This window comes from Bos indicus, chromosome 12 (assembly GCF_029378745.1).
Source record: "Bos indicus isolate NIAB-ARS_2022 breed Sahiwal x Tharparkar chromosome 12, NIAB-ARS_B.indTharparkar_mat_pri_1.0, whole genome shotgun sequence".
NCBI lineage: Eukaryota > Metazoa > Chordata > Mammalia > Artiodactyla > Bovidae > Bos > Bos indicus.
In genome coordinates this window covers 75,659,127-75,675,696 of record NC_091771.1, presented here as the reverse complement: position 1 = coordinate 75,675,696, position 16,570 = coordinate 75,659,127, and the positions used below count along the sequence as shown (strand labels likewise).

Here is a 16,570-nt window from a genome sequence, read left to right as displayed (position 1 = left end):
ACTGAGCTGAGGCAGTCTTTGTCATTTGATTGGGGCATTCAACCCATTTACATTTAAGGTAATTATTGATAAGTATGATCCCATTGCCATTTACTTTGTTGTTTGGGGTTTGAATTTATACACCTTTTCTGTGTTTCCTGTCTAGATAAGATCCTTTAGCATTTGTTGAGGAGAAGGCAATGGCACCCCACTCCAGTACTCTTGCCTGGAAAATCCCATGGACAGAGGAGCCTGGTGGGCTGCAGTCCATGTGGTTGCTAAGAGTCGGACACGACTGAGTGACTTCACTTTCACTTTTCACTTTCATGCATTGGAGAAGGAAATGGCAATCCATTCCAGTGTTCTTGCCTGGAGAATCCCAGGGATGGGGGAGCCTGGTGGGTTGCCGTCTATGGGGTCGCACAGAGTCAGACACGACTGAAGCGACTTAGCAGCAGCAGCAGCAGCATTTGTTGAATAGCTGGTTTGGTGGTGCTGAATTCTCTCAGGTTTTGCTTATCTGTAAAGCTTTTGATTTCTCCTTCATATATGAATGAGATCCTTGATGGGTATAGTAATCTGGGTTGTAGGTTTTTCTCTTTCATTGCTTTAAGTATGTCCTGCCATTCCCTTCTGGCCTGAAGAGTTTCTGTTGAAAGATCAGCTGTTATCCTTATGAGAATCCCCTTGTGTGTTATTTGTTGTTTTCCCCTTGCTGCTTTTAATAATTGTTCTTTTTGTTCGATATTGGTTAATTTGATTAATATGTGTCTGGGATATTTCACCTGAGGTTTACCCTGTTTGGGACTCTCTGGGTTTCTTGGACTTTGGTGACTATTTCCTTCTCCATTTTAGGGAAGTTTTCAACTATTATCTCCTCAAGTAGTTTCTCATGGCCTTTCTTTTTGTCTTCTTCTTCTGGGACTCCTATGATTTGAATGTTGGGGCATGTGACATTGTCCCAGGGGTCTCTGAGGTTGTCCTCATTTCTTTTAATTCTTTTTTCTTTTTTTCTCTCTGCTTCATTTATTTCCACCATTCTATCTTCCACCTCACTTATCCTATCTTCCACCTCACTTATCCTATCTTCTGCCTCAGTTATTCTACTGTTGGCTCCATCCAGAGTGCTTTTGATCTCAGTTATTGCATTATTTATTATTGATTGACTCTCTTTTATTTTTTCTATGTCCTTGTTAAATATTTTGCACATCTTCTCAATCCTTGTCTCCAGACTATATATCTGTAACTCTGTTTTGTTCACAAAATTTTGGATCATTTTTCCTATCATTATTCTGAATTCATTTTCAGGTAGATTCCCTATCTCCTCCTCTTTTGTTTCATTTGTTGTGCATTTATCATGTTCCTTTACCTGCTGAATATTTTTCTGCCTTTTCATCTAGTTTAGATGTCTGTGTTTGGGGTGGCCTTTCTGTATGCTGGAACTTTGTGTTTCCTCTTTATTGTGGAGGTTCCTCCCTGTGGGTGTGGTTGGAGGAGTGGCTTGTCAAGGTTTCCTGGTTAGGGAAGCTTGCCTCGGTGTTCTGGTGGGTGGAGCTGGATCTCTTCTCTCTGGAGTGCAATGAAGTGCCCTGTAGTGAGTTTTGAGTTGTCTATGGGTTTGGTGTGACTTTGGGCAGCCTGTATTTTAATGCTCAGTGCTATGTTCCTGTGTTGCTGGAGAATTAGCTTGGTATGTCTTGCTCTGGAACTTGTTGGCTCTTGGGTGGAGCTTGGTTTCATTGTAGTTATGTGTTCTCCACCGTCTGGAACACACAGAAATTCACAGAGTTGGGTAGAGTGGAGAGGGGTTAGGGAGGAGACACAGGCGACCTGGTGGAGAAAAAGGAGAGTCCAAAGGGAGAAAGAGCAGTCAAGCCAGTAATCTCGCTCCCTAGTGAAAAATGGGTCCTGAAGATTGGGTTCTTAAAGGTACAAAATTGGTAACAAATACATAAAAGCAAAAATTAAAAATCTAAAGTAGAGTTTGGAATTTCAAAAATACGATATTAAAGAAAAGAAGAAGGAAAAGAAAGAGAGAAAAAACGAACAAAGAAAAACAAACAAGGTCGTGAAAATTATAAAGAAAATACAGGTACAAAATTGATAACTAATACCAAAAAGCAAAAATTAAAAATCTAGAGTAGAGTTTGGAATTTCAAAAATACAATGTTAAAAAAAAGGAAGAAGAAAAATGAAGAGAGAAAACAAACAAACAAACAAACAAAAACAATGTCGCAAAAATTATAAAGAAAATACAGGTACAAAATTGATATCAAATACCAAAAGGCATAAATTAAAAATCTAGAGTAGAGTTTGGAATTTCAGGTATACAATGTTATATAAAAGAAGAAGAGAAAGAAACAGAGGAAAGAAAAAAAAAGTCACAGAAATTATAAAAAAAATGATAGGTACAAAATTGATAACATATACCAAAAAGCTAAAATTAAAAATGTGGAGTAGAGTTTGGAATTGCAAAAATACAATGTTAAAGAAAAGAAGAAAACAAACAAACAAAAAAACAAAAACAAAAGCAAAACAAGGTCAAAAAATTATAAATATATATATATAAATTTTGCTGAAGAAGAAAAAAATACGTTTTTTTTTTTTTTTTTGCAAAGTAATAGGTTATAAAATTGAAAATTGAAGGAACAATAGAGGCCTTAAAATTTAAAAAAAAAATAAAAAAAGAAAAGAAAGAAAGAATGATCGTAAAAATAGTAAAAATATATCTAGGACTTTCTCTGGTTTTGTTGTGAGTATTGTGGGTTCAGTTCATTTTTGGCTAGTTCCTTGGTCTGACTTATATTTCTCAAGATTTATAGGCCCCTTCCTATGAAGTCCGTAGTAACCACGGGGTTTTAATCTATTGCCTGTAGCTTCCAAGGCGTTTCCCTCTGTTATAGCTTCTTCTGATTGCTGGTCTCTTCAGTGTCTGGTTTTCACCCTGACACAAAGGGGAAGGTGGAGGACACTTTTTTTTTTTTTTTTTTTAAGGCTCACTTATTCAGTTGCGCTGTGGGGAGGGAGGGAGGGATGCTGCAAACAAATAACACTGGCGTGCACTCGCAGTGCCTCAGCCGCACTGGGTCTGCCCCCGCTCACGGCGCGTGTAGCCTCCCTGTCCACACTGCTCGGGCTCTAGGTTGTTCCGCCGGGAACAATCCGAGGCTGGCCCTGGGCTGCATGCACCTCCCAGGTCCAAGCCGCTCAGGTTCAGGCACTCGGGTAGTCCTCAGAGGCGCAGACTCAGTTGGGCCTGCGTTTTGTGCTCTTCCCAGGTCCGAGCAGCTCAGGTGATGAGGTGTTTGGCGAGAGCCAATGCTGCGACTTATCGCCTCCCCGCCACTCGGTTATCTGGGTGTAAAACCGGCGCACCTTCTCAGGGAGATGTTGACCGTCCAGACCCCCAAGAAGTTTTAGTTAGCAAAGAAGCCTGCTTACAGTTTTATAGATAATGTCTCTCTGGGGCTACGATTGCCCCCTTCTGGCTCTGGCTGCCTGTCACCGGAGGGGGAAGGTCTGCAGCCGGCTATCTCTGTTCAGTCCTTTGTTCCGTGCGTGGGCCTGGTGGTGTCTTAGGTTAGGGCTGGCTTTTCGCGTGGTAGATATCCCACAGTCTGGTTTGCTAGCCCAAATTATTTCGCTCAGATAGCGCTCAGGGTATTCAGGCCAGATTCTTACTCTAAGCGATGCAGCCCGCGCTGTGCCTCCCTGCTCAGCCCCCACTTGCTAGTGGCGTGTGCAGGCGTCTGCGCTGCTTCTCCGCTGGGGGAGTTACTGTAGGGCTCGCAATCTGCGAGTTTTAATTGTTTATTTATCTTTTCTCCCTATTATGTTGCCCTCTGTGCTTCCAAAGCTTGGCACAGTTTCGGCAGTGAGAAGGTTTCCTGGTGTTTGGAAACTTCTCTCTTTTTAAGACTCCCTTCCCAGGACGGAACTCTGTCCCTCCCTCTTTTATCTCTGTTTTTGTCTTTTATATTATTTCCTACCTCCTTTCGAAGAGTTGGGTTGCTTTTCTGGGTGCCTGATGTCCTCTGCCGGCATTCAGAAGTTGTTTTGTGGAATTTACTCGATGTTTAAATGCTCTTTTGATGAATTTGTGGGGGAGAAAGTGTTCTCCCCATCCTACTCCTCTGCCATTTTGGCTCCTCCTCCCACATGTTTTCTTGTAACTCAATTATTGAAGAGATTGTCTGCTTGCAACTTAATATGGTCTTTTTATACTCTATAAAGCTGCTTGGGCATGGAAATAGTTACTTTACATGGAAGTAAATTTCCATATACATTTACCATTTATAAGGAAATGGTAAGTCATCTCTCTTATTCCCTTTTAATTCATGGTGGTATCAAATCTCAGTTTTAGATTATGGGACATGTTGTAAATAATGAGATTTGAAATATGGCAAAAGGAAGATACTAGTTTTTATCATTTTCTTTCTTCTGAGGTTTTATTAGTACTTGTAATTGGATTAGGAAAATCTGAGTTTGTATTTTACACCTGATTTTTTTCTCATGTTGTTTCTATTTAATAAGAGAACCATACTTATTTTTATATTCTTCTTTGTAAATATACCTAGTGAATGTATTAAACTCAAATAGAATCCATTATATATTTATTCTATAGTCTGTAGGTGAATTTATATATAAATTATATTTATAGAATAAAGCGCATAACATTTTTGTAAGCTGTCTGCCATGCTTTCACATAATTGAAGGAAAGACAGAGATCTTTTGTTGAGTGATGCTACTTTATTTCAGTTCTAACCATAGGTATCATCCTTTATGGCATCATAAGATCTTTGTTGATATTCTACGTCCTTGTTAATTCTTCACAAACTTTGCACAACAAAATGTTGGAGTCCATTTTCAGAGCGCCAAAGCTGTTCTTCGATAGAAATCCAATAGGTAAGTCAGACACCAAGTTTCTCAGTAAGTATGTCTTATTAATGCATTTAGTTCCTGATTACATTTGATATTTGACAATGGATGAGATACTTAGAAGATAATCACTGTGCATATTGATCTATTTTCTACATAAAACTTTACTGATCTGAATATGGGGGCATATAAGTTTTTATTCCAATTTTAGTGTGTGTGTAAAGATAAATGTTCACTTTGCAGAATGACTTAGAAACACATTTGTTATGTGGCATATAAAATATCCTATGTTAGATGCAAACATGTTTTAATGTTGTTGACCAGTTTCTAAAAGCTGGCTGTGTCATATAGTGTTAAGTTAGGCTGTTGTCTAGATAGGACCTTCTTACAATGAATCTGCAAGAGACAGGCTGTGTGTTTCTTTCTTTTCCCATCCATTTCTGGAATCACAGAGCTCTGACATATGCCCATGCATTGAGGTTTACATAAAAATAGTAATAAAAATTCATTAAAATATCAAATTGGTAAAATGTAAGCATCTTTTTCAAAGAAACTAACTTTATAGTTTTACAGTGGACACTTGGTGACATGTAAGACCCTTTGTAGTACATAGCACATGGATCTTCAGTAGTAAGTTTCTCAATATGAGTGTCCCTGGAGGTTTCTCAGTGGTTTTTTCTTCCACCTTGAGGCCTTTGACTTGTTTCGCTTCTGAAGGTAGCCTCCTGACCTGGGTTTCTATGAAGCGTTATTTCATCAGTGTACATGCTCCTTTGTTCAGTTGGTTGGACTTGTGCTGAGGTCCAGGGCAGCTTTATTTTTGTAGGCGATGATTGACAGGACTTGTTGAGGCAGGTATGTGGACTGGAGGGAGGATAGGAGTAGCCTTGGCCTGGCCATCAACTCACCATGTGACCAAGGCCAAAGCAGATGGATCCTATTGGACAGGCAAATCTCAAGGCAGGATGTGGTCGGTCTTGATTTAAAAGTGTGACTCTGCCTGAAGTCAGCTGCCTGGGTTCAGTCCTGGTGCTAGTTACAAATGGTAATAGTAGGTTATAGTTATATTAATAGAATTCTTATGTGCTGGTTACTTAATTTCTTTGTGTCTGTTTTCTTATCTCTAAATGGGGATTCTATTAATACACTTTTTGACTGTGTTAGAAATAAGCTTATTGATATACTCACAACACTTAGCTCATGGTCAGTGACTAGTGAACCTTACTGATGATGAGGAAATGCTATCTGGGAACTTCCTTTCTTATGAAATGGGAGTAATTTCACATGCCCTTCCTGTTTCACAAGACTCTTGTGAGGATTAATGCAAACTATTCAGGGAAGCATCTTGTGTAGATGTATTCAAAACATATTGTTTGGTCCAGGTAGTGAGCCAAGCACAGAATGGTTAACTACAAAGGCCCATACAGATCTCATTTTATTATGAAGCTGTAGTGAGGAAGTATTTGGAGAAGTCCATACTATTATGGCTGTGAAGTTGCTCCACTTTGTCAGTTAACGTAAAAACTATGGGCATCAAGTTGGGAGCCTCTGTTATTTCAGCCTCTGGGTGCTCATGACCACAGTTAACCAGGTTTTTCATGTTTAAGACCTGTAGGCTTCTCCAAATGCTGATTTATTTATTATTCAAGGATTTGGGATCAAGTTTAAATCTTCAAAGTCTCTAATCTTAGAGCAGTCAGCACACTGGTGTTTGTCTTCCTCCCCTTCCTCTATCTCTTAGCAGAATCTCATTCTTTCAGGAAAATAGAAGCCCAAATAAATATTATACTGCAAAGATTATAGGCCTGCTTTGCACAAAATGCTTCAGGGCCATCAATTATTTACTCCTTCAGTGATATATTCAGTTGAACTCTTTCCTATAGTTTATTGTCAAAGTAAAATTTACAATAGATTATTTATGGTGGACTTGATTGCTGGTTTGTGATCGCATGAAGAGAAAACCACATGTATTTATACTTTGGAAGCTCTGGTTCCTAGAACCAGACTATCTAAGCTTCCAAATTCTGTGTCTGTCAATCAAGGAAATGAAACCGTCAGACATGTAATACATTTCCCTGGGGTTTAGTTGAGCATTGAAGGCAAATCGTGGTGCTTATGTGGGTGAAATATTTGGTGCCTAATAGTTTTGTCTTCAGAAAAGGCAATGGCATCCCACTCCAGTACTCTTGCCTGGAAAATCCCATGGACGGAGGAGCCTGGAAGGCTGCGGTCCATGAGGTCGCTAAGAGTCGGACATGACTGAGCGACTTCACTTTCACTTTTCACTTTCATGCATTGGAGAAGGAAATAGCAACCTACTCCAGTGTTCTTGCCTGGAGAATCGCAGGGACGGGGGAGCCTGATGGGCTGCCGTCTATGGGGTCACACAGAGTTGGACACGACTGAAGTGACTTAGCAGCAGCAGCAGCAGCAGTTTTGCCTTACAAACTAAAGGACATTAAGAAATAATGAGGAATTCAGCCATTTTTAAACATAAGTAGACATTTAAAAACTATTATTGGACAGGCTTCAGCAATATGTGAACTGTGAACTTCCTGATGTTCAAGCTGGTTTTACAAAAGGCAGAGGAACCAGAGATCAAATTGCCAACATCCGCTGGATCATGGAAAAAGCAAGAGAGTTCCAGAAAAACATCTATTTCTGCTTTATTGACTATGCCAAAACCTTTGACTGTGTGGATCACAATAAACTGTGGAAAATTCTGAAAGAGATGGGAATACCAGACCACCTGATCTTCCTCTTGAGAAATTTGTATGCAGGTTAGGAAGCAACAGTTAGAACTGGACATGGAACAACAGACTGGTTCCAAATAGGAAAAGGAGTATGTCAAGGCTGTATATTGTCACCCTGCTTATTTAACTTATAATCAGAGTACATCATGAGAAACGCTGGACTGGAAGAAACACAAGCTGGATTCAAGATTGCCGGGAGAAACATCAATGACCTCAGATATGCAGATGACACCACCCTTATGGCAGAAAGTGAAGAGGAACTCAAAAGCCTCTTGATGAAGGTGAAAGTCGAGAGTGAAAAAGTTGGCTTAAAGCTCAACATTCAGAAAACGAAGATCATGGCATCTGGTCCCATCACTTCATGGCAAATAGATGGGGAAACAGTGGAAACAGTGTCAGACTTTATTTTTCTGGGCTCCAAAATCATTGCAGATTGTGATAGCAGCCATGAAATTAAAAGACGCTTACTCCTTGGAAGGCAAGTTATGACCAACCTAGATAGCATATTCAAAAGCAGAGACATTACTTTGCCAACGAAGTTTCATCTAGTCAAGGCTATGGTTTTTCCTGTGGTCATGTATGGATGTGAGAGTTGGACTGCGAAGAAGGCTGAGCGCCAAAGAATTGATGCTTTTGAACTGTGGTGTTGGAGAAGAGTCTTGAGAGTCCCTTGGACTGCAAGGAGATCCAACCAGTCCATCCTAAAGGAGATCAGCCCTGGGATTTCTTTGGAAGGAATGAGGCTAAAGCTGAAACTCCAGTACTTTGGCCACTTCGTGTGAAGAGTTGACTCACTGGAAAAGACTCTGATGCCGGGAGGGATTGGGGGCAAGAGGAGAAGGGGACGACAGAGGATGAGATGACTGGATGGCATCACTGACTCGATGGACGTGAGTCTGAGTGAACTCTGGGAGTTGGTGATGGACAGGGAGGCCTGGCATGCTGCAATTCATGGGGTCGCAAAGAGTCAGACACGACTGAGCGACTGACCTGATCTGATCTGATCTGATTGGGCAGGGAGTTGGGACGTAGGTGGAGATGTTAGATATTCTGGTTCTGCTGGAACAGAGCTTTGGAAGAGCTGTGCTAGCCACTTATCTTGGCCTCAGGTTCTAACAGGTAAGAAGAGGGGGCCTTTTCACTCATCAAGCATTTACTGATCATCTACTGGTTATTAAGTTGTGGTCCCCAGCATTGAGACAAACAGTCCCTGTCTTTCTTCTTCTTCTTTTTTCTTTTTCTTTTTTTGTAGTTTTCCAAGTTTATCTCAGTTTATAACATAAGATATTTCAAATAAATCCTTAATTATACTGCATCAAAAAAAGTGCCCCCAATTAAAGTCATCATGTGCAAAGGTTATTGTGATGTGGCCCATTGTTAAATAGATAGTTAGAAAGTTATTTTTTTTCCCTAAATAAAGAAATTGTGTCTAAATGAGAGGGAGAGAGATTCCATTATTAAACTTGGAAACAAGGAAGTAGTGATATCAACTTGCTGGGCTGAAAAAAATTTGCAAAAGACCATCCAAGAGCATCTGAGAGCAAGTGATTGGGAAAAATCATGTAAGGTAATTTCCCAACACCTGACACCCACACAAAAAGGATGTCATTGTTAGTACTGTGGTGTTAGACTGTTGGACCTTTCTTTTTTTGAAGTGTTTATTTTTAACTTTTATATATATATATATATATATATATATATATTTATTAAAACATTGTTGACTTACAATGTTTCAGGTGCACAGCAAGGTGATTCAGTTATACATATATATTATTTTTGAAATTATTTTCCATTAAAGGTTATTGTAAGATATTAACTATAGTTCCCTGTGCTATACAGTAAACCTCTGTTACTTGTTGCATGTCTATTTTTTTTTAAATTAGACATCTAGCATTCTATTCATACTAAGTCAAACAAGTGGAATCAAAACGTCATAAATCTTTTAGTTAGGCAAGAATTGTTCAGTTTTCTAAAATACATATATTATACATATTATTTATATATATGTATACACAAATTTTTCTACTATGCTTGATAAGGGTTTGAGAAAGAACATCAATAAAAAAAGATGGAGAAATTGGAAAACAAATAAATGAAATAGGAGTACTGAATATGAAATAGAAATAGTGAAACAAGCTAGGTAAAATTAAAAGATCACCATATAGTCCAATTGTTTTTAAACATGGCTGCTTATTAGAAACATCTGGAGTTCTGGAGGAAAAAAAGCAATACCTGGGTATTTATATTTTTCAAAACATTCCAAGATAATTCTGATATGCATCTGGATTTTAAAAAATGATTACGGGTTTTTGTATTAAATAGCAGTTTTGATGATACAGATTTCTATTATTTTTCTGTTGACCAATCACGATACAATGGTATTATGTGAGTAATGGTTACATAATCACAATAGTAAAAGATGTTTATCAAATAAATCAATAGCCAGACCCCCCCCCCCAAAAAAAAGATAATTAAAATTGCAAGTCATAAATGGAACATGATTAACTTAATAATATACAATAATCACATACAATTTGGGGGGATCAAGCAGAGTAACATGATAAGTGGAAATGCATCCATGCAACATGTTCTCATCTGCTCAGCCAGTCTCTGTCTTTTTTGGTGCATTTAATCCATTTATATTTAATGTAGTTATCCACATATGTGATCCTATTACCATTTTCTTAATTGCTTTGGGTTTATTTTGTGTAAGTCTTTTCTTTCTCTTGAATTTCCTGCCTACAGAAGTTCCTTTAGCATTTATTGTGAAGCTGGTTTGGTGGTGCTGAATTCTCTGAACTTTTGCTTGTCTGGATAGCTTTTGATTTCTCCATCAAATCTTAAACAAGAGTCTTGCTGGGTGGAGTATTCTTGGTTTTGCTTTCTTCCCTTTCATTACTTTAAATATATCAGGCCATTTTCTTGTAGAATTTCTGTTGAGAAATCAGCTGATAGACTAATGGGAGTTCAGATCAGCTCAGTTCAGTGGCTCAATCGTGTCTGACCGTTCATGACCCCATGGACTGCAGAACATCAGGCCTCCCTGTCCATCACCAACTCCCAGAGCTTGCCTAAACCCATGTCCATCGAGTTGGTGATGCCATCCAACTATCTCATCCTCTGTTGTCCCCTTCTCCTCCACCTTCAATCTTTTCCTGCATCAGGGTCTTTTCAAATGAGTCAGCTCTTTGCATCAGGTGGCTAAAATACTGGAGTTTCAGCTTCAACATCAGATCTTCCAATGAACACTCAGGACTGATCTCCTTTAGGATGGACTGGTTGGATCTCCTTGCAGTCCAAAGGACTCTCAAGAGTCTTCTCCAACACCACAATTCAAAAGCATCAATTCTTTGGTGCTCAGCTTTCTTTATTTTATTATTTTTTAATATAAATTTATTTATTTTAATTGGAGGTTAATTACTTTACAATATTGTATTGGTTTTGCCATACATCAACATGAATCTGCCACAAGTATACAGGTGTTCCCCATCCTGAACCCCCCTCCCTCCTCCCTCCCCATACCATCCCTCTGGGTCATCTCAGTGCACCAGCCCCAAGCATCCAGTATCATGCATAGAACCTGGACTGGCGATTCATTTCATATATGATATTATACATGTTTCAATGCCATTCTTTGCTGGGAGCCGGCATGAGGAGCTCCGCCCATGGCAAAGGTCATGAGGAAGGAGGCTTGGCACACGCAAAGGCGGGATCAAGCCTCAGGAGTCCCCCTGGATATTCTCAAGCATCTACCCCCAAAACCAGAGTCTGCCTACTTTATTGCTGTGTGCTCTCACCTCTGACTTTACGGGGGCTGTCCTCCACCACCATCTCACTTTCTCTAAAAAGAGTTAACTTACAGCTCCAGTTAATAAGTTCCTGGGCATTAGGAGTGTTTAAATCCAAACCCCTCAGATAGCTCTCTAACTAGCCTGACAAGTTTACCCGGACTCCTACAGTTATGCATACTATTGTTTACAGTCTCTCAGCCTCGAGAGGCACAGGAAACTTAAGATATTCAAATAGCTTAGAGCCTCTCAGAGAGTTAGAAACTGTCAGAATAAAACTAGTAGAAGATTTCATTGATGAGCCAATGCTTGCGGCCAAGTTTCCACATCCCCTGTATTGTATCCTTGAATGTGTATTAATTAATATAGTTGGTATGTAGAAAAGATAAGTAGTGGCCTTGGTGTTAGCAACTTTAGACCCTTAAGGTAATAAATTCTTTCCTTTGTTGTAAACCCACTGCACCTCTGCCCTATAGGAATGCAACTTTATTTAACACCTTTGGAGGATGGCGCCAAACCTTAAAATAATTACTCTTAGAGAAAATAAGTCTTATGGATTGACAAACCTTTGTCAAGAGTCATAAAATGTTAATAGGCCTTCTGGCCAGAAGATGATGTAAATCACCTAAACCATTTGTATACGATAAATTTGCAGGAAAGAAACCCTGGTTTCGATAAGGATCAAAGACTGCTGACTTTGCATGATTTCACACCCCCTATTATCCTCTATGTACAACTTATGGTATAAAAGCCCCTGTTGAAAATAAAGATACGGGCCTTGCTCACTGAAGCTTGGTCTCCCCGTGTCATTCTTTCTTGTTTCCTTGTCCTCCTCTTCTCTTCTGTTCTTCCTTCATGCCAAAATAATTTGGAGCGTGGGGGTCCTCTGCTACCACTTATTTGCCTGGGCTTCTAAGACCCACTCGAGAAGGTGCCTAAGGTGGGGCACCTTCCGCTATTCGAGAGGGCGCCTGCGGCCTCCACGGTCAGAGCAAGTTTGGTGTCACGAACTTTATTGATTTCCTGTGTAAACCAGTTATTATTGAGCATCTAATAAATCTCTCAGCCTTTGCTATCTCTTAATCGCCAACGCCGTCATCCTGAGGGAATCCCTGGATCCAACCGGGGCAGGACTGGCAATTCTCCCAAATCATCCCACCCTCTCACTCTCCCACAGAGTCCAAAAGACTGTCCTATACATCTGTGTCTCTTTTGCTGGCTCGCATACAGGGTTATCATTACCATCTTTCGAAATTCCATATATATGCGTTAGTATACTGTATTGGTGTTTTTCTTTCTGGCTTACTTCACTGTGTATAATAGGCTCCAGTTTCATCCACCTCATTAGAATTGATTCAAGTGTATTCTTTTTAATGGCTGAGTAATACTCCATTGTGTATATGTACCACAGCTTTCTTATCCATTCATGTGCTGATAGAAATCTAGGTTGCTTCCATGTCCTGGATATTATAAACAGTGCTGCGATGAACATTGGGGGTACACGTGTCTCTTTCAATTCTGGTTTCCTTGGTGTGTATGCCCAGCAGTGGGATTGCTGGGTCATAAGGCAGTTGTATTTCCACTTTTTTAAGGAATCTCCACACTGTCTCCATAAGTTTCAGGATATAAAATTAACACACAGAAATCCCTTGCATTCCTATACACTAATAATGAGAAAATAGAAAGAGAAATTAAGGAAACAATTCCATTCACCATTGCAATGAAAAGAATAAAATACTGAGGAATATATCTACCTAAAGAAACTAAAGACCTATATATACTACTACTAAGTTGCTTCAGTCGTGTCTGACTCTGTGCGACCCCATCGACTGCAGCCTACCAGGCTTCTCTGTCCATGGGATTCTCCAGGCAAGAACACTGGAGTGGGTTGCCATTTCCTTCTCCAATGCATGAAAGTGGAAAGTGAAATTGAAGTCGCTCAGTCATGTCTGACTCTTAGCGACCCCATGGACTGCAGCCTACCAGGCTCCTCCATCCATGGGATTTTTCGGGCAACAGTACTGGAGTGGGGTGCCATTGCCTTCTCCAGACCTATATATAGAAAACTATAAAACACTGGTGAAATAAATCAAAGAGGACACTAATAGATGGAGAGATATACCATGTTCATGGATCAGAAGAATCAATATAGTGAAAATGAATATACTACCCAAAGCAATTTATAGATTCAATGCAATCCCTATCAAGCTACCAATGGTATTTTTCAGCTTTCTTTATAGTCCAACTCTCACATCCATATATGACTACTGGAAAAAAAAAAAAACAAAACATAGACTTTGACTAGACAGAACTTTTGTAGGCAAAGTAATGTCTCTGCTTTTTAATATGCTGTCTAGATTGGTCATAGCTTTTCTTCCACGGAGCCGGCATCTTTTAATTTCATGGCTGTGGTCACCATCTGCAGTGATTTTGGAGCCCAAAAAGGTAAAGTCTGACACTGTTTCCACTGTTTCCCCATCTATTTGCCATGAAGTAATGGGACCGGATGCCATGATCTTCGTTTTCTGAATGTTGAGCTTTAAGCCAACCTTTTCACTCTCCTCTTTCACTTTCATCAAGAGGCTCTTTAGTTCTTCACTTTCTGCCATAAGGGTGGGGGTCATCTGCATTTCTGAGGTAATTGATATTTCTCCCGGCAATCTTAATTCCAGCCTGTGCTGCATCCAGCCCAGCGTTTCTCATGTAAATGAGAACTTTGCATATAAATTAAATAAGTAGGGTGACAATATACAGCCTTGACTACTCCTTTTTCTATTTGGAACCAGTTTGTTGTTCCATCTCCAGTTCTAACTGTTGCTTCCTGACCTGCATACAGATTTCTCAAGAGGCAGGTCAGGTAGTCTGGTATTTCCATCTCTTTCAGAATTTTCCACAGTTTATTGTGATCCACACCGTAAAAAAGCTTTGGCATAGTCAATAAAGCAGAAATAGATGTATTTCTGAAACTCTCATGCTTTTTCAATGATCCAGCGAATGTTGGCAATTTGATCTCTGGTTCCTCTACCTTTTGTAAAACCAGCTTGAACATCTGGAAGTTCACAGTTTACATATTGTTGAAGCCTGGCTTGGAGAATTTTGAGAATTATTTTACTAGCATGTGAGATGAGTGCAGTTGTGCGATAGTCTAAGAATTCTTTGGCATTGCCTTTATTTGGGATTGGAATGAAAACTGACCTTTTCCAGCCCTGTGGCCACTGCTGAGCTTTCCAAATTTGCTGGCATATTGAGTCCAGCACTTTCATAGCATCATCTTTTAGTGTTTGAAATAGCTCGACTGGAGTTCCATCTCCTCCACTAGCTTTATTCATATGCTTCCTATTGCCCCCTTGACTTCGCATTCCAGGATGTCTGGATCTAGGTGAATGATCACACCATTGTGATTATCTGGGTCATAAAGATCTTTTTTTGTACAGTTCTGTGTATTCTTGCCACCTCTTCTTAATGTCTTCTGATGGGAGTTCACTTATATGTAATTTGTCATTTTTTGCCTTATTGCTTTTAATATTTTATTTTTGTCTTTAATTTTTGTCAGTTTGTTTATTGTGTGTCTCAGTGTGTTCCTCCTTGGGTTTATCCCACCTGGGACTCTGTGTGCTTCCCAGATTTCGTTGACTATTTCATTTTTCATATTAGAGGAGTTTTCAGCTATTATCCCTTCAAATATTATTTTCAGGTTCTTTCTCTCTCTCTCCTCATTCTGGAACCCCTATATTGTGAATGTTGATGTGCTTAATGTTGTATCAGAGGTCTCTTAGGCTGGCTTCATTTCTTTTCATTCTTTTTCTATATTCTGTTCTGTGGCAGTGATTTCCACCATTCTGTCCTCTAGGTCATTTATCTGTTCTTCTGTCTCAGTTATTCTGCTATTGATTCCTTCTCTTATATTATTCATCTCTGCTTGTTTCTTCTTTAGTTTTTTAGGTCTTTGGTAAACATTTCTTGCATCTTTTCAATCTTTGCCTCCATTCTTTTCCTGAGATCCTGAATCATCTTCCGTATCATTATTCTGAATTCTTTTTCTGGAAGGTTTCCTATCTCCACTTCATTTAGTTGTTTTTCTGGGGTTTGATCTTGTCCCTTCATCTGGGACATAACTTTCTACTTTTTCATCCTGATTGACTTTCTATAATGTGGTTTTTGTTTTGGCCACTGTGGAACTGTAATTCTTTTTGCTTCTTCTGTCTGCCCTCTGATGGATGAGGCTAAGAGACTTGTGTAAGCTTCCTGATGGGAGGGATTGGTGGTGAGAAAAACTAGGTCTTGCTCTGGTGGGCAGAACTTTGCTCAGTAAAGCTTTAATCCAGTTATCTGCTGATGGGTGGGGTTGTGCACCCTCCTTGTTAGTTGTTTGGTCAGAGGCGACCCAATCCTTGGGTCTTTGGTAGGGTTAATGGCCACTTCCAAGAGGGCTTATGCCAAGGGAGACCTTCCTGGGCTGCTGATGCCAGTGCCCCTGTCCCTGTGGTAAGCCCCTGATGACTCACGTCTCCTCAGGAAACGACCCAACAGTAGCAGGTAGTTTTGGTTCAGTCTCCTGTGGGATCACTACTCCTTTCCTCTGGGTCTTTGTGTGCACAAAGGTTAGCTTGTGTCCTCCAAGACTGGAGTCTCTGGTTCTCCTAGTCCTGTGGATATAATGAAGTCCTGCTGGTCTTCAAGGTCAGACTCCCTGGGAATTACCAGTCCCTTTATTTGTGGGTCACCCACCCAACTGGTATGGGATTTGATTTTATTGTGATTGCGCCCCTCCTACCATCTTGGTGCAGCTTCTTCTTTGTCTTTGGACGTGGGGTATATTTTTTTGGTGGTTTCCAGTATCTCCCTGTCAATCAGAGTTCAACAGCTAGTGGTAATTTTGGTGTTCTTGCAGGAGATGAGTGCACACCCTTCTACTCTGCCATCTTGACTGAAATTTTGTCAGTCCCTGTCTATCAAGGCATTTACACATGTAAATAATTAAAAAAAACATTGCTGACAGTGGATTGTTTGTTTAAACTAAATGGTGTCAATATTCTGTGATTCCATATAGAAAAGATACAGATTCACATTTTAATACAGCTGTCAATTGGAGATCTCAGTTCATAGATATGCACCACATACATACTGACAAGCATAGCCCTATGTTGCAGATCTTTTTCATAGTATGTTATG

The 16,570-nt window shown here is 39.8% G+C and overlaps 1 protein-coding gene across 1 annotated transcript in view; it reads left to right on the top strand.

Moving 5' to 3' along the window:
* The window catches only part of LOC109567086 (ATP-binding cassette sub-family C member 4-like), a 149,472-nt gene that overhangs the window by 89,003 nt on the left and 43,899 nt on the right, over positions 1–16,570 (top strand). Inside the window, exon 19 of the mRNA XM_070799972.1 lies at positions 4,738–4,884. Coding sequence (XP_070656073.1) covers positions 4,738–4,884 — 147 coding nt within the window. The remainder of the gene's footprint in view (positions 1–4,737; positions 4,885–16,570) is intronic.